This window comes from Pestalotiopsis fici, assembly GCF_000516985.1.
Source record: "Pestalotiopsis fici W106-1 unplaced genomic scaffold PFICI_Scf_7, whole genome shotgun sequence".
Lineage (NCBI taxonomy): Eukaryota > Fungi > Ascomycota > Sordariomycetes > Amphisphaeriales > Sporocadaceae > Pestalotiopsis > Pestalotiopsis fici.
In genome coordinates, this window is record NW_006917097.1 from 201,757 (window position 1) to 223,176 (window position 21,420).

General features: G+C 51.8%; 6 protein-coding genes across 6 annotated transcripts; 3 read left to right on the top strand and 3 right to left on the bottom strand.

The window, feature by feature from the left end:
• Nucleotides 1-549: 549 nt before the first annotated feature.
• On the bottom strand, nt 550-1,896 carry PFICI_09701 (uncharacterized protein; the record flags this gene model as incomplete). The annotated part of the gene is made up of 4 exons (XM_007838282.1): nt 550-704; nt 784-1,158; nt 1,233-1,580; nt 1,662-1,896. 4 exons carry the CDS (start codon nt 1,894-1,896, stop codon nt 550-552), a joined length of 1,113 nt encoding a protein of 370 aa, XP_007836473.1.
• Nucleotides 1,897-2,694: 798 nt separating this feature from the next.
• PFICI_09702 (uncharacterized protein) lies at nt 2,695-4,300 on the top strand (the record flags this gene model as incomplete). Its single annotated transcript, XM_007838283.1, has 2 exons — nt 2,695-2,979; nt 3,062-4,300. 2 exons carry the CDS (start codon nt 2,695-2,697, stop codon nt 4,298-4,300), a joined length of 1,524 nt encoding a protein of 507 aa, XP_007836474.1.
• A 557-nt stretch (nt 4,301-4,857) lies between these two features.
• On the bottom strand, nt 4,858-11,228 carry PFICI_09703 (uncharacterized protein; the record flags this gene model as incomplete). Its single annotated transcript, XM_007838284.1, has 4 exons — nt 4,858-5,283; nt 5,337-5,452; nt 5,515-6,003; nt 6,071-11,228. The coding sequence occupies 4 exons, from the start codon at nt 11,226-11,228 to the stop codon at nt 4,858-4,860; spliced, it is 6,189 nt and encodes a 2,062-aa protein (XP_007836475.1).
• Nucleotides 11,229-12,019: 791 nt separating this feature from the next.
• PFICI_09704 (uncharacterized protein) lies at nt 12,020-13,547 on the top strand (the record flags this gene model as incomplete). The annotated part of the gene is made up of 2 exons (XM_007838285.1): nt 12,020-12,374; nt 12,427-13,547. 2 exons carry the CDS (start codon nt 12,020-12,022, stop codon nt 13,545-13,547), a joined length of 1,476 nt encoding a protein of 491 aa, XP_007836476.1.
• A 401-nt stretch (nt 13,548-13,948) lies between these two features.
• On the bottom strand, nt 13,949-15,563 carry PFICI_09705 (uncharacterized protein; the record flags this gene model as incomplete). Its single annotated transcript, XM_007838286.1, has 5 exons — nt 13,949-14,013; nt 14,070-14,152; nt 14,209-14,964; nt 15,028-15,225; nt 15,292-15,563. 5 exons carry the CDS (start codon nt 15,561-15,563, stop codon nt 13,949-13,951), a joined length of 1,374 nt encoding a protein of 457 aa, XP_007836477.1.
• A 691-nt stretch (nt 15,564-16,254) lies between these two features.
• Nucleotides 16,255-21,319, top strand: PFICI_09706 (uncharacterized protein; the record flags this gene model as incomplete). Its single annotated transcript, XM_007838287.1, has 4 exons — nt 16,255-16,361; nt 16,439-16,465; nt 16,516-16,991; nt 17,049-21,319. 4 exons carry the CDS (start codon nt 16,255-16,257, stop codon nt 21,317-21,319), a joined length of 4,881 nt encoding a protein of 1,626 aa, XP_007836478.1.
• Nucleotides 21,320-21,420: the final 101 nt, after the last annotated feature.

Below are 21,420 nucleotides of genomic sequence, written 5' to 3' on the forward strand. Positions count from 1 at the left end.
AGCAGTGCTGGGACTAAGTCAAGTAAGTCAAGTCCGGACCCCCTACTTGGCTTACTTGGCCAAGTCAAGCAAAGTCCGAGATCTGGGCTTACTTACTTGGTATACTTGACTTAATAAAGTCACGTAAGCTTTAGCCAATTATATTTTTAGGAAAAAAGAATACTAGGGCTTCGAGTAATTCTGAAAATAGCTATAGAAAAGGGAAAGGGGAAAAGGGGGGGGGGGGGGGGGGTGCACGGGCCCACAGCCAAAGGCCGTCCCAACGGCGCCTAGGTACCTACGAGGTAGGCATATTTCCTCCTTATACACACCTGGTATGCACTTTTATCAAGTCAAGTTAAGTCTGGCTCGAAAAAGGACTTACTTATAAGTCTGGAGAAAATTGAATACTTACTTACTTATTCAAGTAAGTCCGATTTGTTAAGTAAATCGACTTGACTTAGTCCCAGCACTGTGCTATAGCATGTAAAGGATGGGTAAATTGAAGATATTTTAGTGAATTTCATTATTGCACATTGTTTTCAAGTGTCCTATCTCAGTTTCTCTCGCCTATGCCTGGGCCTCGGCGACCATTCCCTCGCGGCGCGAGACACTGCTGGGGTCAAAGTACGGCCTCTCGCCAATGCTTCTAGCGCCGTAGCCAGCGCGCTCACCAGTATAATCCACAGTGGCGGCATGGAAAACGCTGCGGTTATCCCAGATCGCTAAAACACAAAAAGAACAACATTAGCAAGAGTTACGAAAGAAGACAGCACGTCTGCGTGGTCATATTTAAAAACTCACCAATGTCGTTGGGATTCTGCCATCTGCATCGGGCCTGGAGGTCGTGATTCTCGGTAATGAGCTTGAGGAAAACGTCCCTCAGGTTGTCGCTCTCCTCGGGCGAAAGACCGTTGATCTTGGTAATGTGAATGCCGACGCCAAAGAGGGACTTCCATCCAGTGACGGGGTTGGTGCGCACGAGCGGGTGGACGGCAAGCATGTCGGAGCCCACGTTGACGGGGGAGCCCCGGGGTCCCTCGAACATTTGGATGCCGAGCTTGTCGGCCACGAGCTGGTAGTGAGGCTGGTAGCAAGTGATGGACAGCGACTCGAGGAACTTTTGGTACGGAGTCGAGATGCGGTCATACATTTCGTAGCCAGAAGCAAACATGGTATCTAGGGTCTTTACTCAGTCATCCATGATCACTTTGGCTTGTAGGCTTGGGAGTAAATGTAAATTGAAAACTTACCACCACCAGTCGGGGGACTGACCTCCATACGAAGAACCGAGTAATCGCAAGGAGCGCGCTCCCACTGGATATCCGAGTGCCATTCCTTTCGCGACGACTGGCGCTTGCCGTCGGCGTTGTTGGAGATGGCCGGGGTGATGCCAGAGTAGTTCTTCACCTGCTTGGAGCCCACCATGGAGATTTCGTCATCGACTCCAGGGTTCTGGCTCGAGTTGTTGATGGGATGGTGGTGCAGACCGTGGCCCTTTGGTCCGCCCGACAGGTTACCCAGCTTGCGGGCAATGATCTTTTGGTGGTCTGTTGTGATGCCATCTTGTGCACGGAAGATGACTACACCACGGCGTGATACTATTTACAGTGTAAGTCCCACGCTCAAGATGCATCGCAGAGGTATGAGAATGAATCAACGTTAAGAGACCAAGGACTAACCAGTAATGGCAAGCTCACGAAAGAACTCATCAGAGTCCGGGGCCTCAAGCCAGTCAAGCAACTTCACATCCGGGAACTCGGTACCAATGACGGGAGTGACATCAATAGTCTTGAAACCTGCCAACTTTCCGGTCGGCTTGAGTGGCTCACGATGATCAGTTCTTACGGCATAGTCATTGGCGGGAGCAACCCCGTTTCCATTAACGACACCATTAGCGGACCCGTTGACTGTCATGTTGAGTCGGTAGTATGATTGGCTAAAAGAAAATGAGTATTGTAAAAGATAGATGGGCCTCGCTACACCAAAGCACACGAGTGTGTGTTTATAATGATATGAGACAGTAAATAAGTAATAAGTCATCTACTCATCGTTTCCCTTCTCGCCCGTGTAAATGGTCTCATGGCAGCAATCTGAAGCAGTAGCGAATAAGCGCGGTGCATACATAACCATACGATCCGGCCGACTTCCGATGTAGACTCATGGCCGCCCGGGAATTGAAATGGCATCAGGTTCTAACCTACCCGAGCGGTTGGAGACTGCCCCATGAATTACCTTAGTATCGGGCTTCGCGGGCAGCTGATGCATGGCACAGAATGCTCGGGGCTCGGCACACGGAGCCGATTAGGCCACTAAACTACCTGGAGCAATTGAGCGTACAGCGCGGCGAGTCCCGTCACCTAGCCCGGACAACCCCAAGAAAGTGGAGTGCCGCCTAAGAGCTACGTGCCTACGCCGTCCTCGTGAGCGGGCTGCCACTGCTACACACTACTAGGTTACTGAGTTTCATGGTTCAGCGAACATTACACCCGAGAGTTCGTGAGCCTTTTGGCCATTGATCTGCGTGAATCGTTTGATCATGCACGGGACCTACTATAGCGAATCAATAGGTATTATATAATCTTGAAGTCTTATGTATTGAACTCTTCCACGTCATAAGCAGAATTTTCAGATTACTTGCCATTCAGCTTTTCTGTATCGATCCTCACTTCGTCTACCGTACAATTTGCCAACTTTGGCACTTAGGCTCAGAAAATGGGGGCCGCCAAGTATGACAATCTCAGCGACATGCACTCCAAGAAGGAATCCGATCCTGCCTTGGATGAGCATGCCGGAACAACTGCCGCACTTTGTGAATGGGCAGTTGGCCTGAAAGTCTCAGATGTCCCGAAGCCAGTTCTCGAGCGTGTCAAGCACCTCATTCTGGACGGGATCGCCTGTGCATTGGTCGGCGGCCATGTGCCCTGGTCTGAGCAATGTGCTGATGCCATCTTGGACTATGAAGCTCCTGGGTACTGCAGTGTTATTGGATATGACGAGGTTAGTGATGATAGCGCAAGTTGGTGGGAAATCTCCCCACTGTGTTTGGGTTCGTAGCCGCTGACAGTGGACGAATCTCCAGGCCCTGAGCCCCCTAGCAGCTGCCATCTTGAACGGCGCCTTCATCCAGGCCACTGAACTGGATGATTACCACAGCGCAGCTCCACTACACTCGGCCGCTGTGGTGGTGCCAGCTCTCCTGGCCGCAGCACAATTCCTCGCGACTGGTAACGGTAGAGGCAAGACGACGCAGACGGTGTCCGGCCTTGAATTCCTCCTGGCTGCTGTTGTTGGTTTCGAGACAGGCCCACGCGCAGGCTCGGCGCTGGGTGGTGGCGAGCTGCTCGTTCGAGGATGGCACTCGGGGGCCATCTTTGGCTGTCCAGCCGCCGCCGTGGCCAGCGCCCGCCTGATGGGCCTCTCGGCCGACGACACCGAATCTGCCGTTGGCATTGCGTGCACGCAGGCTGGCGGCCTCATGTCGGCAACATACGAGGGCATGATCAAGCGCGTCCAGCACGCATTCGCAGCGCGCAACGGCCTTTTTGGAGCACTGCTCGCCCGCAATGGCTATGTCGGCATCAAGAAGGTGTTTGAGCGTCGCTATGGCGGCTTTCTGAGCATGTTCAGCAAGGGCAATAATTCCGAGCCTGCCTACGACGTTCGTCGCGTGGTTCAGAATCTAGGTCAGAAGTGGGAAATCTTCAACATTCGCGTCAAGCTACACGCCTGTGTTGGCGGTTGCCACGGCCAGATCGAGGCACTCGCCAAGCTGCAGGAGGAATACCCCGAGAGATTCGAAAACGACAAGCTTGCTCACATCACCAGCATCAAGGTGGGTCTCTCGGGCCCCATTTTTGCGCACGATGGCTGGGAACCCCATGAGCGACCATTAGCGACTACCGGCGCCCAGATGAATGCCGCCTTCATTGGCGCCATGCAGCTCGTGGATCGCCAGGTGCTCCTGGAACAATTTGCGGACAAGAACTTGAACCGCGACGATGTTTGGGACTTGGTGTACAAGACGAGTTGCTATCATGATGCGCACTTTGATCAACCACATTTCGCATGCGGTGCGCGGATTGCAATCGAGTTTGACGATGGCTTCAAGGTCGAAACGGTCCTGGACCAGCCACGCGGCTATAACCCCCCAATCACTGACAAGGAGATACAGGGCAAATACCGGAAACTAGCCACGTCTGCCATTGATGACGAACAGCGCTTGCAGCGCATTGAACAGCTCATATTGGACCTGGAGAACATCGAGGATATATCAGAGTTGTTCCAGCTGCTTGCCCCACTCACTAAGAAGGTGCTCTAAGTGGAAGCGACTACTTTCTAGTTGTAATGATATATCCATGTTGAATCTATTAGATCAAGCTTGATTCTGAAAAGAGGCAGTGACGACATGACTAGGTGTAAACAGCACGTTCAAAGAAGTATGATCGAGGCCTCCTCAGTTATTCCAGCATACTCGATGTGCCTGGATTGAACGAACGAAGATTGTTGCATTGGCTTTTCTTTAACCTAAACTGAATAGTAGATAATTCTCAACCCTTGCTATATTCGGGATGGAACCATCAATGTCGTGCGAAGAAGTAAGAAAAGACGAAGTTAGCAATTATTAAGACACGCCTTGGCGCTAGCATTAAAATTTAACGCAGGGCAGTTCTTTCATTACGGCACATCTAGTGACAATCTATCAATAGTGCCGTTCATGTTGCGTAGGTATTCAATAAGACGAATTGAAAGCGTAATATTGTCTCAAGTTCTGAAGCATGCTCGCGAAATATACTATGAAAGAAAGTCAACAAGGCAAAGGGAATCTAGAAACATGTACCCTCCCTTCCAGATATCCCTTTCGTATATTCCTAAACTTTAGCAAACTATTCTTTCCAGAATCGGACTTTGCGTGATATGAGCCACCTCCTGTACAAAGGAACTGTCCAGAGAAAATGGCTTTCCAACGACATTCGGAATGAAGCTGCCCACGAGCCGCTCTGGGCGTATGTCTTCTACCACGATACGATCGCGCAGGAAGGCTCGCCATGTAGGAACTCCAGGTTCCAAGCGGCTCGAGTGAAACGGTACTTCAATGCCAGCCAATGGAATGGTAGCTTTGCCCCTACGGAGCTCAACATCCAGCGGTAATTGTTTTGACTGCGCGATACTCTGGGCAATGATCTTCCCGACAGTGGTTCCCTCCGGCTCCGAAGAGCCTAGGAACTCCTGAATGGATGCCGGCTTGATTTTTTGGACAGCGGCAGCATTGAGTATCTCGGTAAGGCAATGGAGGTTTTGCACCTAGTTGTGTTAACTTGTCGTATTCAAAAGGATTGGGTGGAAAAGAGACATACATGACCGGCACAAACATATTGTTCACCTTCAATGTTGAAATTTACAATTTCCAACAGCTCGCCACTTTCGCGGTGGATATGGCGGACAATTTGTCGCAGCGCGGCATCATCGAAATCTAGCGTGGAGAATTAGCTTTGGTGGACTTCAACCAGTGAGCAGCAGCTGTGAGAGACTCACGTTTTCCCACCCTAGCTGGATTGGCTGCCATCATGGAGTAACCAGTATAGCCTTGGTGGTTTCTGGGAACGGCCAGCTGCATGATCAACCCTCTATACAAACAAATGCTGAGCATGTCCTTGAAACTGACAAAGCCAGCCAAGGAAGAGAGGGCTCCGTATTCGCCCAACGAGTGGCCAGCGAACAAGGCGCCCTCCTGGATCAGTCCGCTCTCTCTCATGTGCTCAAAAGTCGCCTTTTCCAATAAGATGATGGCTGGTTGTGCAAAGAGTGTCGATTGCAGAAGACCGCGAGCATCGGAAAAGGTGTGCGATGTCGAGTCTCGGCTCAATCCTGGTATGATTGGGATTGAACGGCGTGTACCGTCGCTCTCGGTCACCTCGGACCTCATATCGAGGTAGTTTTGAAGTATCTTCTGGCCCTGGCGACCTCGGAAATGAACCGTAAGCTCTTTCGGGTTTTCTCGAATGACCTGAAGGATCGACCAGCCTAGCAAATCCCAATCATTAGTATCATTCTCTTCAATGTTTGGCAAAATAATCAAGTCATCACTCACCGTACGTGTCCCTGATATGGCTGTCCATCTCATCATAGATGGCTTTGGCAACGGGACTAGTCTCATAGAGACCCATTCCCATCCCAGGTGACTGGCTTCCCTGACCAGTAAACAGGTATGCTGTCGAGGGTTGGTCGACTTCGGCCTCGCCGCGTAGCACCTCCTCGCCAGTCTCTTCCTGACGGGCTGTGACTTTGAGGACCATGCGACCATTGTTCATCGCAACATGTGAGAATCCCACAATGAGGTGGTCGCCTGGCCGAACCATGCCAACAAAGGAGGCATTGAAGCGCCGCATCCGCTGTGGCTCGCCCGGAACCACGAGATCTTCGACCACCTTTCTGGAGACTGCTGCCGTGTACATGCCGTGCATAATGGGGCAAGGCAGCTCAGCCAGGTCGGCAAAGACTGGAGATACATGGATGGGATTGCAGTCGCCCGAAGTCTCGGCGTAAAGCTGCGTGTGGGAGGGCATAATGACGGTACGTTCAGAGTCTTCAGCCCATCCGGGATTTTTGAGCATCACCTTGGCATCAATGACTCTGCCTTTTCGTTGAAGAAAGTCCATGACTGGGTTTCCGAGACTTCTGGTCGCGTCAAGGTAGATGGAACCCACTTTGACTCTGCTGCCATTCCAGAGCATATGCTCCACAGTGCCTCGGATCATGAGGTCCGCAGCCTTTGTATGATCCAGCCATTGAGCTCGCGTCTGTGTTTTAAATATCAATGTCTTTCCAGAAAGTGTATCACACGCATCATCGAGTCGGAGCCAAGAACGATCACGCAAGACAGCCTCATCTATCTTGGACTCGACCTTGAGCTCCATGACGGGCTCTTCCTCATATCGGAAAGTATTGTGGTGGTCGGAGAAGCTGCCCTTGATGAAGAACTCGGATGTGACAGTGCCAATGTGACGACTTTCCCGAAGCAGCTTGGCCTCAACAACGACCGACTTGCCCGATGGCTGAATTGTTACAGACCGGATCGAGGACTCTGAATTGATAGAATCCCCGACCTGCAACGGCGCAGCGCCAGAGGTATACTCGATTCCTATCGACTGGTGTACGAGGCGGAGGATGTCGCCGTCTAGATCACTGATCAGCAAGGGAGTCATCAAGACGTCCCATGACGCGATCACGCCTGTCTCCAGTGGCAGGGTATTTGTTCGACCGATACTGGACCCATCAGACATGGCGTGGGAGACGACCGAGCTCAGGGTTTGCTGAAGCTTTTGGGTGAGCTCGAAGCTGCCCCCAAAGAAACGGTCTGTGAGTCTGCCATTTTGTGCCTCTCCCTGGCCGAGCCAGAGTTGGGCATAGAAATCCTGGATCCGGCGATTGCGATTGTCGGTGCAGTCAATCAGCTGCATGCTGCGCGCATCATACTTTAATTGCAGAGTCAAACTTGCCACGCCCGTGGGAACATGGTCGCCATGAACGAATTGTACCTGAAGCTTATCAGGAGAGGCGGCGGTCACGCGTACGATAGTCTGATCCGAGTCATCATGTTGGAGCGACATCTGGTCGCAGTCGCGGTCCAGAATCAAAGTGTATCCGTGTCGGGCTGAGAAGATGCGACGGAATGGGTTAGGACGACTACGGTTTGTAGAAGTTTCAAACAAGGTGTCTTGTTCAAGTAGGGCAAGGACGGAAGGGCATGTGTAGGGCTCTAGACACTCGATCCAGTCATCTGGACCGGGGAGATCTTGGCCGGACACGGGCTTGAAAGCGGTACTACCAGCCATGTCATCGATAATGATACTGTTGGAGATTGGATGAGCCACGGCCACGGGCAGTGTCGCCTGGAGTTTGACGTTGCTCGAATCCTTGTAAGCCTGCATCAAGGCGACCAGATCATTTTGAATCTCATCTAGAATTTCTTTGGATGACTGGTCATCTCTCGTCGAGTATCTCACAGATACGGGGCTTTGCAAAATACAGACACGTTCTGGGTCCTGATCGATGACGGCCTCAATGTCCTCCGACTGCCACAGAGAGTCCTTCTTGAACCAGTGTTCAAAGTCATCGTCAAAAGCCACGACGAAATTGACTGGCTTCCGGCCACGGAGTTTGCAAGCCTGCACGAAAGCACGGGCGTCCTCGGGATGGAGGATTTGCTCTGTAATCTCGGGGCAAAGGCGTTTTAGCTCCGAGATCAAGGTTTCTGCATTTTCCAGCAAGGAAGGATCAACACTGTGAGGATACAATCTTTCAAGCGTCCGATCGACAAACTCGTGCACAAGTTCGTGGTAGGATGGGTGGACCCATCGCTTCTGATGAGCAACATACATGAGGTTTACCAGTCGATCTAGCACCTCAGCATAGGTCATGTCCTCAAGGTCCGCCGCATGGCCCGCAGCATCTTGACCGAACCAGGGCTTGGCGTAATCTTCATTGAGGCGCTTGATTATCTCGCTTTTGCGCTTGAGAAGAGCTGCTCTGCGCTCCGACTTGGGAAGACTGAAGATGGTGTCGTCCATTTCTTTCCAGAGCCGGACACCGCGCGTGGCTACTTTGTGGATGGGCTGGCCCATCTCCGACGTTACAGTCAGAACCCCGGCAGCACCTGTCTTCTCATATGACTGTTCCCACTCCGAATCGTTGACACCCGAAGCCTTTACTAGAACCTTCTTGACGCTGGGGGAGGTGTTTGAATCGGTGGCAACCATCATTCTACTGCCTAGCAATATGCCATCGCACGGCATTTCTGGCCTCCCGAACGGAACGGACCAGGATCCAGTCAGATAGGGGAGCATTCCCTTGCCGTCTCCAAAGCCACTGCCTACCACAAGGTAGAGGTTGGAGCAGCGACGTATCTCGCTATACGTCTCAAGCAGTGGTTGGTGAAAGTCTTCGCATGAGTGGTGACCGCCACCGCGGCCGCCAGTCCATTGAAGAATGATGGGAAAGGTAGGGTGTGCCTTGGCAATGCTAATGACATCTCGTATAGCCCCGATGGACCCAGGCTTGAAGGAAATGTGCTCAATGCCCAAGGTCTCAATGTACTGTGCAGCAACCTCGGAGGATGGAACGCCAGCACCAATTGTGAGCCCTCGAATCGGCAACCCATTGCTGATGAGCTGGCGGATCAGAGGAATTTGATAACCTATCGCCTTTGGGTCGACGTAGATCAGATTGCATGTAATGCTCCGTCCCACTGGTATGTTGGCGGCCAGCTTCTCAATGGCCGACGTCATGGCTGCAGCATTGTGGTAGCCACCGCCGGCCAGTTCAATGTGATACCCGGCATCGGTGACAGATGCGACAAAGTCCCATGGCACTGTGGTCGGCGTCATGCCGGCGACTATGATGGGGTGGGCTTTCAGAATCTTGTTCAACCGCGTCTCAACTCTGTAGTCGCCATCGGCAGACTGAACGAGTCGAGGTCGGAACCTCTCTTTCCATGACTTGATAAAAGTAGATGACCTGGAGAATTCTTGCGCAAACATCTCTGCCTTGTCTCCCGTCGTGGCCAGGTCGGCAGTGTCGAGCTTCGTGCCATCAATCACACGAACACCGCGGCCATCCACATTCTGATGCACCATGCCAGCGAAGCGCCCGGCACCGAGAGTAATGATGTGTGAGAATCTTCTTGGTCCATTGTCCACTTGAAGAGTCTTGGGCCAATCCACCACCTTTGTACTGACAGCGTCGATCAAGAGATGGGTCATGTCTGCTTCTGGCCTGTATGCCATGCGCATGTCTAAGCCGCTCTCGGTGTCAAAAACTGGAATTCTCAGGTCGCTTATCCTCGCAGGGTCCGGCCAGGATCTAGACATTCTTGCGCTGACACGGTCCGCTGCCTCCCGTAGATAGGGTGTGTGGAAAGGCGCATTGACCGGTAGGAAAACCAGGGAAATGACTGGTTTTCTCTTGCTGTATGGCACACGGCTTTGATCAAGACCGTCCTTTGCGCGAATTTGACGCAACCGCAAGACTAGACCTCTCAGGCTTTTCGGCGGCCCAGCAACAACATGATCTGCTGAAGAGTTGATGAGGGACAGGTGGAGGCGCTCATCCTTTGACAGGTACTTGTTGCCTGCAGCAATCATGCCGTCCAATTTTTCTCTGCCCATTCCTCGTACCAACAACATGTGAGACGGAATGCCCTCTCCGTTTTGTACATTATCGTTGATCATTGCTGGGCTGAGCGCCGACTGTGGCGCTGCGAGTTGGCTCTCATAGCCAATCCAGAATAGCATTTCCATGGCCCACTTTGCTTCCACGAGAAATGACTCCCACGAATGAGCTTTTGCGACTGCTGTAGCAAGTATTATTCCTTGCGAGTGACCCGTAGTTCCAGCCAGGGTCTGAGCCATCTCTGCTGGAGTCTTGCCCAGCAATTGGCATATTACGGAATAGTGTAGCAATCCTGTGAGACCAATGATGGGAAAGCTGACAGCTGCACCAGAGATGAAGCTCTTGCTCGGTCGTGTTGCCGGGTCTGCCAGCCAGGCTGCGAGGTCAATCTCGCGACCCAGATAAAATGCCTTGGTGTCATGGTGCCGCGACAGCGAGTTGAGAACATCGCCCAGAACCGTGACGAGGGGTTCCAAGTACGGTTGATAGATGGAATAGAGGTCTGCAAGATCATCCACACAGTTGGGGTTGGCCGAGCTCTGACCCCCAAATGTCACCAAGATCCGGTGCTTTTCTCTAGTCGCCGCAGATATAAAGGCACTAGGACCAGATGGTAGTGGAATAGAAAGCTTGGCCACCAGGACCATGTATGTGCGCAATATGTATTTCCGTGCAGAGATGCCATCGTCTAGCTGGTTCAAGAAATCATGTATCTCTTTGTCTCGTAATATATCTGATTGAACCGCGTCGAAGACTCGTGCCAATGTCCCAAGAGACACGCGGCTTGTCAGGAGATATTCTAAGAACTGGAATGCCAGCACGGCCGCTGATATCGATGCCTTGCCATCGCTATTGCTCTGCGATTGGTCGAGGGTGGCGAGAAAGGTTCTTCGAGACTCGTTTAGTTGCGATGCATCTGATGCAGGCAGAGTAAACTCGACATGGACTTGTTGGAAGCTGATGGAGAATTGGACTAGGACTCCAGGAGTGACAGGAGTGAACAAGCCAGGAGTATCAAAAATCTTTGGCGTGGGGTTTACCTCGTCGAATGACGATGTACCCTCTTCTGATGTAGTCATGCCGATGTACGATGAGAGTATCGCGATGAATGGTGTGTTTAAGCAATGTGAGAACTCAACAATGAATCGAGCTTGGCGAGAAAGAGTTTACTAATGGTGATAAATTGAATCGAAGTTCCTGTGATCCAACAATGGCAAATAAAACCGTCAGACGAGTGTAACGATTGTCGGATTCAAGAAGTATCCAATTCATGCGTGTAATGTGTGGCACCCCCAACATGGCTGAATACTGCACAAGACACCAAGGAGATTATGGCCTTCCTTGGATCAAAGTAAATAACATAATGAGATGGCCTTCAGCTTGAGTTCGGCCGCCAAGGTCCCATTGAGGACTCCACAAAATCACGGTTCACGACTCTACTGTGTTAGCTGGAGCGACGGAACAATCGCATCACGCTTATCTCGTGCTCGGCGACGCCGCATTGTCCCATCTAGGTATGCAGTCGATAAGCACCCCGGCCGGGACTATATTGCAATTGATTCGGGGGCTCAATACGGTTCCGAATTAGCGGCCTACCGTACATTCTGTAGCGATTCAAGGCTAGTCAGCTTTTAGCATGCAAACGCGGGCCGTATCGGCTGAGCCTCATCTTGTGCTCGGACCCGGGTGCCGACCACCGATAGACATACCTAGCTCGGGTTCTCATTGATGGTTCGATTTTGAACTATGAGTAACTGCATGAACTGAAATACTTGATTAGATTAGCTAGAATAGTGGCAATGAAGCCGTAGTGAGGGACTCGTCTGTATTCACGCATACAGTCAGAGCAAGCAGAGAATTGACAGGCATCATGCATATCCCTCAACCAGATGATAACTCAGAGAGACCATACGATGAGGTCGTCACGCTCATAGTCGACTATGTCTACGACTATGAAGATATTTCAGAGGCAGCTTTGGCTCGAGCCAAGTTGGCTCTCATTGACTCCCTGGGCGTTGCCATCGAAAGCCTTACCAAGAGTAAAGAATGTGCCGCTCTGGTGAAGCCAATCCTGCCGGGGGCAGTCTCGGTCGTTGGTGGTTTCCGACTTCCAGGCACGACATACTCCTTGGATCTTTTGCAAGGGGCTTTCGACATGGGGGCAATGATTCGCTACCTCGACCACAATGATGCATTTGCCGGTGCAGAGTGGGGGCACCCCTCTGGTAAGCCCGTCGATGCGGCCGTATGAATGCATTGCTGACATGGTATGGATAGACAATCTAGGGGCGATTATTGCCACTGCGGATGTTTTGACGAGAGAGGCACTAGCGCAGGGCAAAAGCGATAGTGTCATCACAATCAAGCAAGTCTTGATCAGTTTGATCAAGGCGTACGAGATTCAGGGCGTATTCCAAATCAAAAATGCATTCAACCGCGTCGGACTTGATCATACCATTCTAGTCAAGGTCGGATCGACTGCTGTTGTGTCCTGGATGATGGGCCTGAGCCGCGAACAAGCGCGCTCGGCAGTATCCCATGCCTGGGTCGATGGCCATCCGCTGCGCATCTTTCGTCAGGCTCCCAACGCAGGCCCACGCAAGGGATGGGCGGCGGGCGACGCATGTATGCGCGCAGTGCATCTGGCAGCCCTGGCGCGAGCGGGCCAGCCGGGAATCCGGACCTCCTTGACCGCGCCACGATGGGGATTCTATGAGGTGCTCAACAAGGGACAGCACTTTCAGCTGCCCAAGGGATTCGGCACATGGGTCATTGAAAATTCCGTCTTCAAGGTCTTGACTGCCGAAGGACACGGCCTGACCGCGGTGGAAGCGACTATGGCAGCCAGCAAGGAGCTGCAGGCGCGTGGCCTTGACCCCATTCAGGACATCAAGAGCATTCGTGTACGAACTCAAGAGCCAGCCATGATCATCATAAACAAGAAAGGCCCTCTCAACAACCCAGCTGATAGGGATCACTGCTTGAGGTACATGATGGCTGTCGTATTGCTGAAGAATGGGGTCGAGGTTGAGACTGAGGACTATCAGGATGACAGCCCTTGGGCTACGGATGCTCGAGTGGAGAAGTTGCGATCCATTATCAGTATGGAGGAAGATGTCCAATTCACACGGGACTACCATAATCCCGATATACGCAGTGTAGGCAGCTCCATGGAGTTCTTGCTTCAGGACGGCACAACGATTGTAACACGGCAAGATTTCCCATTGGGCCATCCCGCCCGTGGCGATGAGACCATTCCTCTTGTGCGGCAGAAGGCAGTTCGCAACTTGGCTCTGGGTTTCTCTCAGGATCAAGTCGATGGTATTATGGCAACTCTTGATCAAGCAGATTTCGAGTCACTTCCTGCAAGCACGTTCATAGACTTATTTCAAAAGTGAAAAAGACAGAGAAGCATATTCATCTTGATCGGTATCTCCATTTAGAAATAACACTTGCACGTTTTCTGCACTATGCCTGTCCGTTACAACTTGTCTGATGCCTCACGGAATAATAAGCACCTGTCATTTGAATTGCTAGGTTTCTTGGACCAAGATTCGAGCGGTGCTGTGGACTATTGCACGAAACCTTTCTTAGCAGTACTGAGAACTTGAACATGAATGTAGCTGAATGTCAAATGGCGCGCATTTAGACTACAAGACTCATGACATGCATTGTGACCATCAAGGCTAGTCTTAGTACTTTATTCAATTTAATCTCATTGCTAAATCATTGATGCATTGTAGGATGAATAGTGATGATGGTAGCTAAATAGTAAAAATAGTTACATCTTATTGTATCATTACTCAGTCTGGTTCAGGTTGCCCGTGTACTTCTGGCCCGGCCGCCAGATACGAGGTGCACCTTCTAAATAGATGTTAGTGCGCACATTTGATAAAGATCCCAGGAAAATAATTACTTACCCATTGCCTCTTTCCAGTGAGCCATGAACCCCTGTGTTCTTGATACGGCCGAAATTGGCAAGATAAAGTTGGCTGGGAATCCACTTGACCATATAGTTAGCACTATTGCGGTCTATTGAAATCATGGGAAACCACTTACATGGCCTTGTAGGCAAATGCGGCAAACAAGTCGGCATTGGGACGAAGCTTTCTCGAGATAAAGTACTCATCCTGAGCGGCTGCGCGGTCTAGAGCGAATGCGACTCGGAGAAGAGGATCTTTTTCAATCTCGTCGGATAGTTCATCGAGAATATCGCTAATGTATGTGAAGCGAGGGTCGGTGACGCGGTATACACGATGGCCATAGCCGTAAAGACGCTCCTTGCCCGCCTTGACGCGCTCAATCTTGGCCGGTACATCCTCGACCGTGCCAATCTCTTCAATGTTCTTGTACGCGACCTCGATGGCGCCGCCGTGCAACGGGCCGTAGCTGGCAGACAGGGCCGAGATCAAACTCGAGATGACGTCTGGAAGCGCCGAAGCAGTCTGCAGCAGGGCTGCCGTGGAACAAGTCATTTCGTGGTCGGCAACGGTTGCCCAGAGTCGCTCAATCGCATCCACATAACGGGGGTTTGGCACTCCCGTGCTCTCCTCGACGTGGCCCGTCATGAGGAGGAAGTTTCCCACATAGGAAAAGTCCTTTCTTGGTGGCGTGAAGGTCCGGTCGCTGTGGTGACAGTAGGCGGCAGCCGTGATCATGGACAGGCTAGCCATTACTCGAATGATCTGGTCATCCACATTCTTTGGCTGGCCAAGGTAGAGGTTCTTGGCCGCATGGGCCGGCACGGCACTCATGTCGCTTGATTGCAAAGCGCTCAGTCCTGCAATCATCATGCCCAAGATGGACCCATCCTTTCTGTATCGGTTGTCTCGTTAGCCATTTACGGCAATTATGGTTACATTACTGGCAACTGCTTACGGGAATGATCTAATGACGTTGAAAACAGTCTCGTTGATGAGTGGCACATCGTTTAGACGTTGCTGGTATGTCTGGGCCTCATCTGCTGATGGCCACTTTCCCCAGATGAGCAAATGAGACACGTCGACAAACTTTTTCTTGCCGATAATATCGTCGATTGAGTATCCCCTGTACTGGATAGTGCCCTCCAGACCATCACTGGTATTTTGTCAGAACGACGCGAGACTATAGATAGGACCGCCTGGGATTGCTCGGGCCACTAACATGTACGTGATCTTGCTTTCGCTGACTAAGGTGTTGGAGTAGCCAGGATCATAGACTCGAATACCCTGGTCATTTTGGTACTCGGGATGGTTCGCGTCCTTGGGCGCTTTCAACACCTTGAGGTCGCTGGCGTTGATGGCATTCTGGTGGATGTTGATGGCGTGGTATTGGCCCGTACGGCTGTCAATGATGTGCAAAACGTCGCCCAATTGAGCCTTGGCACCGTTTGTGCCATTGGCGCCGTTGGTCTGCGAAATCACAGCGGGAGACATGATGTAGTTTTGCTAGTGTAGAAAATCTGGAAACTTCTTTACTCATGCCATCAACATCCAGCCATCAATCAATTTATTCAGCTCAAATCAAATCATTCTGTTTGTCAAGACCGCAATCTTCCACCTTTTCTCACCTTTCGGACGTTGTGCTACCTACCGATGTGGACGGTTTTCGAGTGTTGGCGACCGACTTCGGGGCCGGCAAGCGAGGCCCGGGGTCAGACAATTGCGTCTGACTTGGCCGGCGCTGACCTCCGTCTATCAGAACGGACAATTTTTGTTCTACTCAGCAGTTCCGAAGTTTGAGATCGTCTTGGTTAGTAAGGCTGAAATTACGATATCGCAACTGGTTGCACCGCCGAGGCATGTGTCATTGAACTCCGACTCTGTATGATGGTACCTTGTTTTCGGGTCATATTGACACGATCGCACCACCAACCCAAAATCACCTGGGCCCAGTAAATCCTAGATAGCCTTATCTATAGACAGTCAATTCTCTCATTTCTAGATTAGATGCTTGGACATTTATCTATTGGGTGCATCCCACGATCCGAGTTGTAGTGTTCAGCAGCAGTTGATCTGCACATCTTTAAAGACAATCGATTCTTGAATTTCATTTTCTATCGCCACCACATGAAGTACTAGGACTTTCATATTGTTCCTCGTGTACACGGCATACACACACCCGACAATGACCATGACTGCCATCAAAGGTGGTGCCTCACTTCCAGAGGCGCGACATGGGCGGAGAACTCCAGAGCAGCACATAGCCTATAACCTACTGATAGAGCTTTTAACGTATGTATTTTCTTCAACGGCACATCAGAACAATCGTATAATCTCTTGGAGGAAGACTAATTTTAATTTAACAACAGATATCAATTCGCCTTTCCTGTACGATGGTATGTATCCCGACATGGCCGTGATATGCCAATGCTGATAGAACCCCAAGGATCGATACACAAAAGGAGCTTCTAGCTTCGAATCGCGAAGTACAGCGCGTGATTGAGATAGGTCCTGCCAATGTTCTGGCAAACATGGCCAAGAAGTCGGCACAGAGGCTTGTCGGAGAACAAGACGTTGTGCAATCCGTCGACAGGGAGTTTCTCAACATCAACAATGTAGACGACGCACGGAAAATATACTACGAGTATGATGAAAGCTCGTCACCATCAGGGAAAGATGTATCCCTGTCTGATACTAGATCCCCAACGTCCGCCCCAGGCCCAGCAGTAAAAGTGGCTGCCGCACCTATCCAAGTGACCGAGGCCGCTCCCGTCGCTATCGTGCCAGTAGCAGTCGCACCGGAAACTATAGTTGATAAGGATCTGTCACCAACCGATATCATTCTCACATTGGTGGCCCAGAAAATTCGAAAGGCATTTGACGAAGTGCCTCTAGGTGAAACAATTCAAGCATTGTCTGCAGGTAAGGTCAAGCTGTTACATCAAAGTGTTCACTTTGAAAGTACTGACTCATGACCAGGCAAATCAACACTTCAAAACGAACTCATTGGCGATCTTGCTGCAGAGTTTGGAGATCTGCCAGATGGCAGTGAGAGCACTGCTATAGACGCCCTGGGCGAAAAGCTCGCCTCTGGTTTCTCCGGGAAACTAGGCAAATCATCAAAACGGCTTGTAGAAAGGTTCATATCATCCAAGATGCCCGGCGGTTTCGGTCAGACAGAATTGGTCACATATCTGGCGTCGCGCTGGGGTCTCGGGCCAAACAGTGAAATAGCAGTCCAATGCTTCTGTGTGACCATGGAACCACCTTCTCGATTGTCCGACGTAAGCCAGGTGCACGCATTTCTTGACTCGGCAGTCGGTCGTTACGCCAAGCAAGCTGGCATCTCGCTGCCCACGCCATCATCGGGTGGCGCCGCACAAGCATTGCAGAATGCCGTGGTGAAAGTTGACAGTGCCGATCTTGAGGCGCTCAAGACTAGCCAAAACGACATTCTGAGGAAACAACTCCAGGTTCTTGCCAAGCATCTCGGCATTGAACTCAACCCAGACGCGACAAAGAGCAGCGACGTCACAAATGACCTTCGCAACAAGCTAGATAGCTTCTACGCCGAGTTGGATGAAGAGTTCCTTACTGGAGTCCAGGGCATCTTTGATGTCCAAAAGGAACGGCGATACTCTTCGTGGTGGAACTGGGTCCGCGAAGATGCAGTACAAATGCTTCAGAAAGACGGCACAACAATACCTCAGGAGCAGTTGCAAGCTCTGACAAACCGGTGGACTTCCGAGTTGGAAGACATGCTACGATATTGTGCAAAGACCGGGTTGGCCAAAGAGGCTGCTGAAGAGCTCCTCAAGTTCAAGCCACACGCGCAGGCCGCTCCGCCAGTCTTCCGGTACTTTGAGACGGCCAAGGCGCCACACACATCTGTCGACGGGGACGGCTCAATCAAGTACAGCGAAACCGACCGAACGCACGATTTAAAGGCAGGAACAACCTACTTTGACATCGTTAGCTCTACGCGCCGTGGCGGGCCATGCAGTAGCTATGTCCATTGCCTGAGCCGTGGAAACACGTCTTGGCAGTATGATGCCGAGCTTACAAAGAAGTATCTCGAGGCTCTTTTTGTAGGCAACACGTCCGGCATCACCTACGCCGGCAAGACGGCCCTTGTGACTGGTGCTGGCCTCGGGAGCATCGGCATCGAGGTGGTCCGCGGCCTGCTATCGGGTGGAGCCAGAGTCATTGTGACGACAAGTCGTACGGCTGCTTCTGCTGGTTCCGTCATGTCTCAATTATACAAGGACGTGGGAGCCCTGGGTTCAGAGCTGGTCCTCCTGCCCTTCAATGCCGCAAGCAAGAATGATGCTCAGGACCTCGTCGCGCATATATACGACAGCGGCAAGGGTCTCGGGGCCGACTTGGACTTTGTGATTCCTTTCGCTGCGATTCCCGAGCCTGGTTCCGAGATCGATGGGATCGGTCCACGTTCAGAGGTGGCTCATCGAGCCATGTTGACCAACGTATTGCGTCTGATGGGATACATCAAGCAACAGAAGGAGAAGCGCAAGTATACTGGTCGCCCCACTACTCTGGTCCTACCGCTTTCACCCAATCATGGAGATTTTGGCGGCGATGGACTCTATTCAGAGTCCAAGATTGGGCTTGAGACTTTGTTCAACCGATATCACTCTGAGCGGTGGTCCGATTACTTGTCCGTAGTCGGGGCCGTTATTGGCTGGACTCGCGGAACCGGCCTCATGAGCGCCAATAACATTGTGGCAGAGGGCATCGAGAAGCTTGGCGTCATGACATTTTCCGCTGGGGAGATGGCTTTCAACATTCTGGCTCTGCTCCACCCCTCCATTGTGAAGCAGTCGGATCTAGGGCCTGTGTATGCAGACCTCAGCGGTGGACTGATGGGCTTTCCAAACCTCAAGGAGGAAATCATGGCCATACGTGGAGACATTACGGGGCGGAGGCGAGAGCGACAAGCCATTGCGGCAGAGAGGCAGATGGAGGAGTCAGTCCTTCAAGGCCCTACAGTTTCTTCAGCCAAAACCCAACAAAAGTCTGGTCAACCGAACAAACGTTCCAACATCACTCAAGGATTTCCGAAACTATCAACTCATCAGACCATGACTTCAGGTCTACACAGTCTAGTCGGCATGGTAGACTTGAGTCGCACAACAGTCGTCGTCGGCTTTTCGGAGCTGGGGCCCTGGGGCTCTTCGCGCACAAGATGGCAAATGGAAAGCCAAGGCACCCTGACACAAGACGGTCTGACAGAGATGGCATGGATGATGGGTCTAGTCAGACACCATGATGGCCTCATTGATGGGAAGCCATACGTCGGTTGGCTTGATGCCGAGTCTGGCAAGCCAGTACAGGAGGCAGAGTTTGGACCGCGCTATGGGGAACATATAATGAGCCATTCTGGTATCCGGGCTTTGGAGCCTGAGGGAATCAACGGATTCGATCCGTCAAAGAAGGAACTACTCCACGAAGTAGTACTCGACCATGATCTCCCGTCATTTGATACTTCAGAGACGATTGCGCAATCCTTCAAGCTTCGTCACGGAGAAAAGGTGGCCATTTTCCCAGCGGCATCCAATTCGGAAAATTGGACGGTAATTGTCAAGTCTGGTGCGACATTCCTCGTTCCAAAGGCGACCAGCGGCCATAATTCCGTTGCCGCACAGCTTCCGAAAGGCTGGAACGCAGCTACATACGGAATCCCAGAGGATATTATTGCTCAGACTGACCCAATGACTCTATACACCCTCTGCTGTGTATGTGAGGCCATGTTCAGCGCAGGCATAGAAGACCCCTTTGAGCTATACAAGTACATTCATGTGTCGGAGCTATTGAATTGCATTGGCACTGGCGCCGGTTCCCTTCAGTCAATGGGCGACATGTACCGCCGCCGATACCGCGATGAGCCGGTGCAGGGAGATATTCTGCAGGAGACTTTCCTAAACTCCATGGCGGCCTGGACAAACATGCTTCTTTTCGGAGCTACAGGACCCATCAAGACGCCAACCGGTACCTGCGCCACCTCTGTCGAATCCCTAGACAATGCTTGTGAGGGTATCCGATCCCGACGCGTCAAAGTCGCCCTGGTGGGCGGCACTGACGATCTGAGGGAAGAGGTGTCGCACGAGTTTAGCAACATGAAGGCGACAATGATGGGCGACGCAGAGTTGGCCAAAGGTTTCCTGCCCTCTCAGACATCGCGACCAACGGCGTCTTCGCGTGCTGGATTCGTCGAGAGTGGCGGCTGTGGTGTTCAAATCGTGATGAGTGCCGAGCTGGCTTTGGAAATGGGACTTCCCATCTACGCCGTCGTCGCCTACACTCAAATGGCCGGCGATAGCATCGGCCGCTCCGTACCAGCGCCAGGCAAGGGCGTCCTGACTGCGGCACGTGAGCTCCCCTTGGCTATACAATCCCCGCTCCTAGACACCAAATACCGCAGGTCGCGGTTGGAGCATGAGATTGCCACGATTGAGCACTGGCGACTGTCGCAACTGGCGGGCACTTCGCTCACGGGCGGAGACCAGGACAGCCATGGCCACACGCAGATGATTGAATCGGCATCGCGCTGCTGCAAGTTGGATGCCCAGTGGATGTGGAATGGAGACATTCGCCAGCTGGATCCGTCCATTTCCCCCATGCGTGCTGCGTTGGCGGTCTGGGGCCTCACCATTGACGACATCGGCGTCGCGTCGTTTCATGGTACCTCGACCAAGGCCAACGACAAGAACGAGAGCGCCGTCATCAATCAGCAAATGACCCATCTCGGTCGCACCTTGGGAAATCCGCTCTTGGTCATTTGCCAAAAGTACCTGACTGGCCATCCCAAAGGTGCTGCAGGTGCCTGGATGCTCAACGGCTGCATGCAAGTGTTGGAATCAGGACTGGTGCCTGGGAACAGGAATGCTGATGATGTTGATTCTGCGCTACGCTCGTTCCCGCATCTCCTGTATCCATCCCAAGCACTGGAGCGGCCAGGCATCAAGGCCTTTATGCTCACGTCCTTTGGGTTCGGACAGAAAGGAGGTATCGTGATTGGGGTCACGCCGCGCGCCCTCTATGCAGCGCTGCCAGCAGGCACATATGGTACCTACCACGAGCGGGTAGAAAAGAGAAGACGCCGTGCTGATAGGGCATTCCAATTAGCCATGATGACCAATACTGTCTTCAAGGCAAAGGATCAGTCAGCTTGGACCGAGGCGGGCGAGTCGGCAGAGGATTTCTTCCTCGACCCTGCTGCACGACTTCGTTGACAGTTTTGGAAAAGACATTTTTCATAGTCCCTGGGTGCGATTTGTTTGCATTATGATATATACAAGATACTAGGATACATAACTGGTTATGAGTAGAGGAC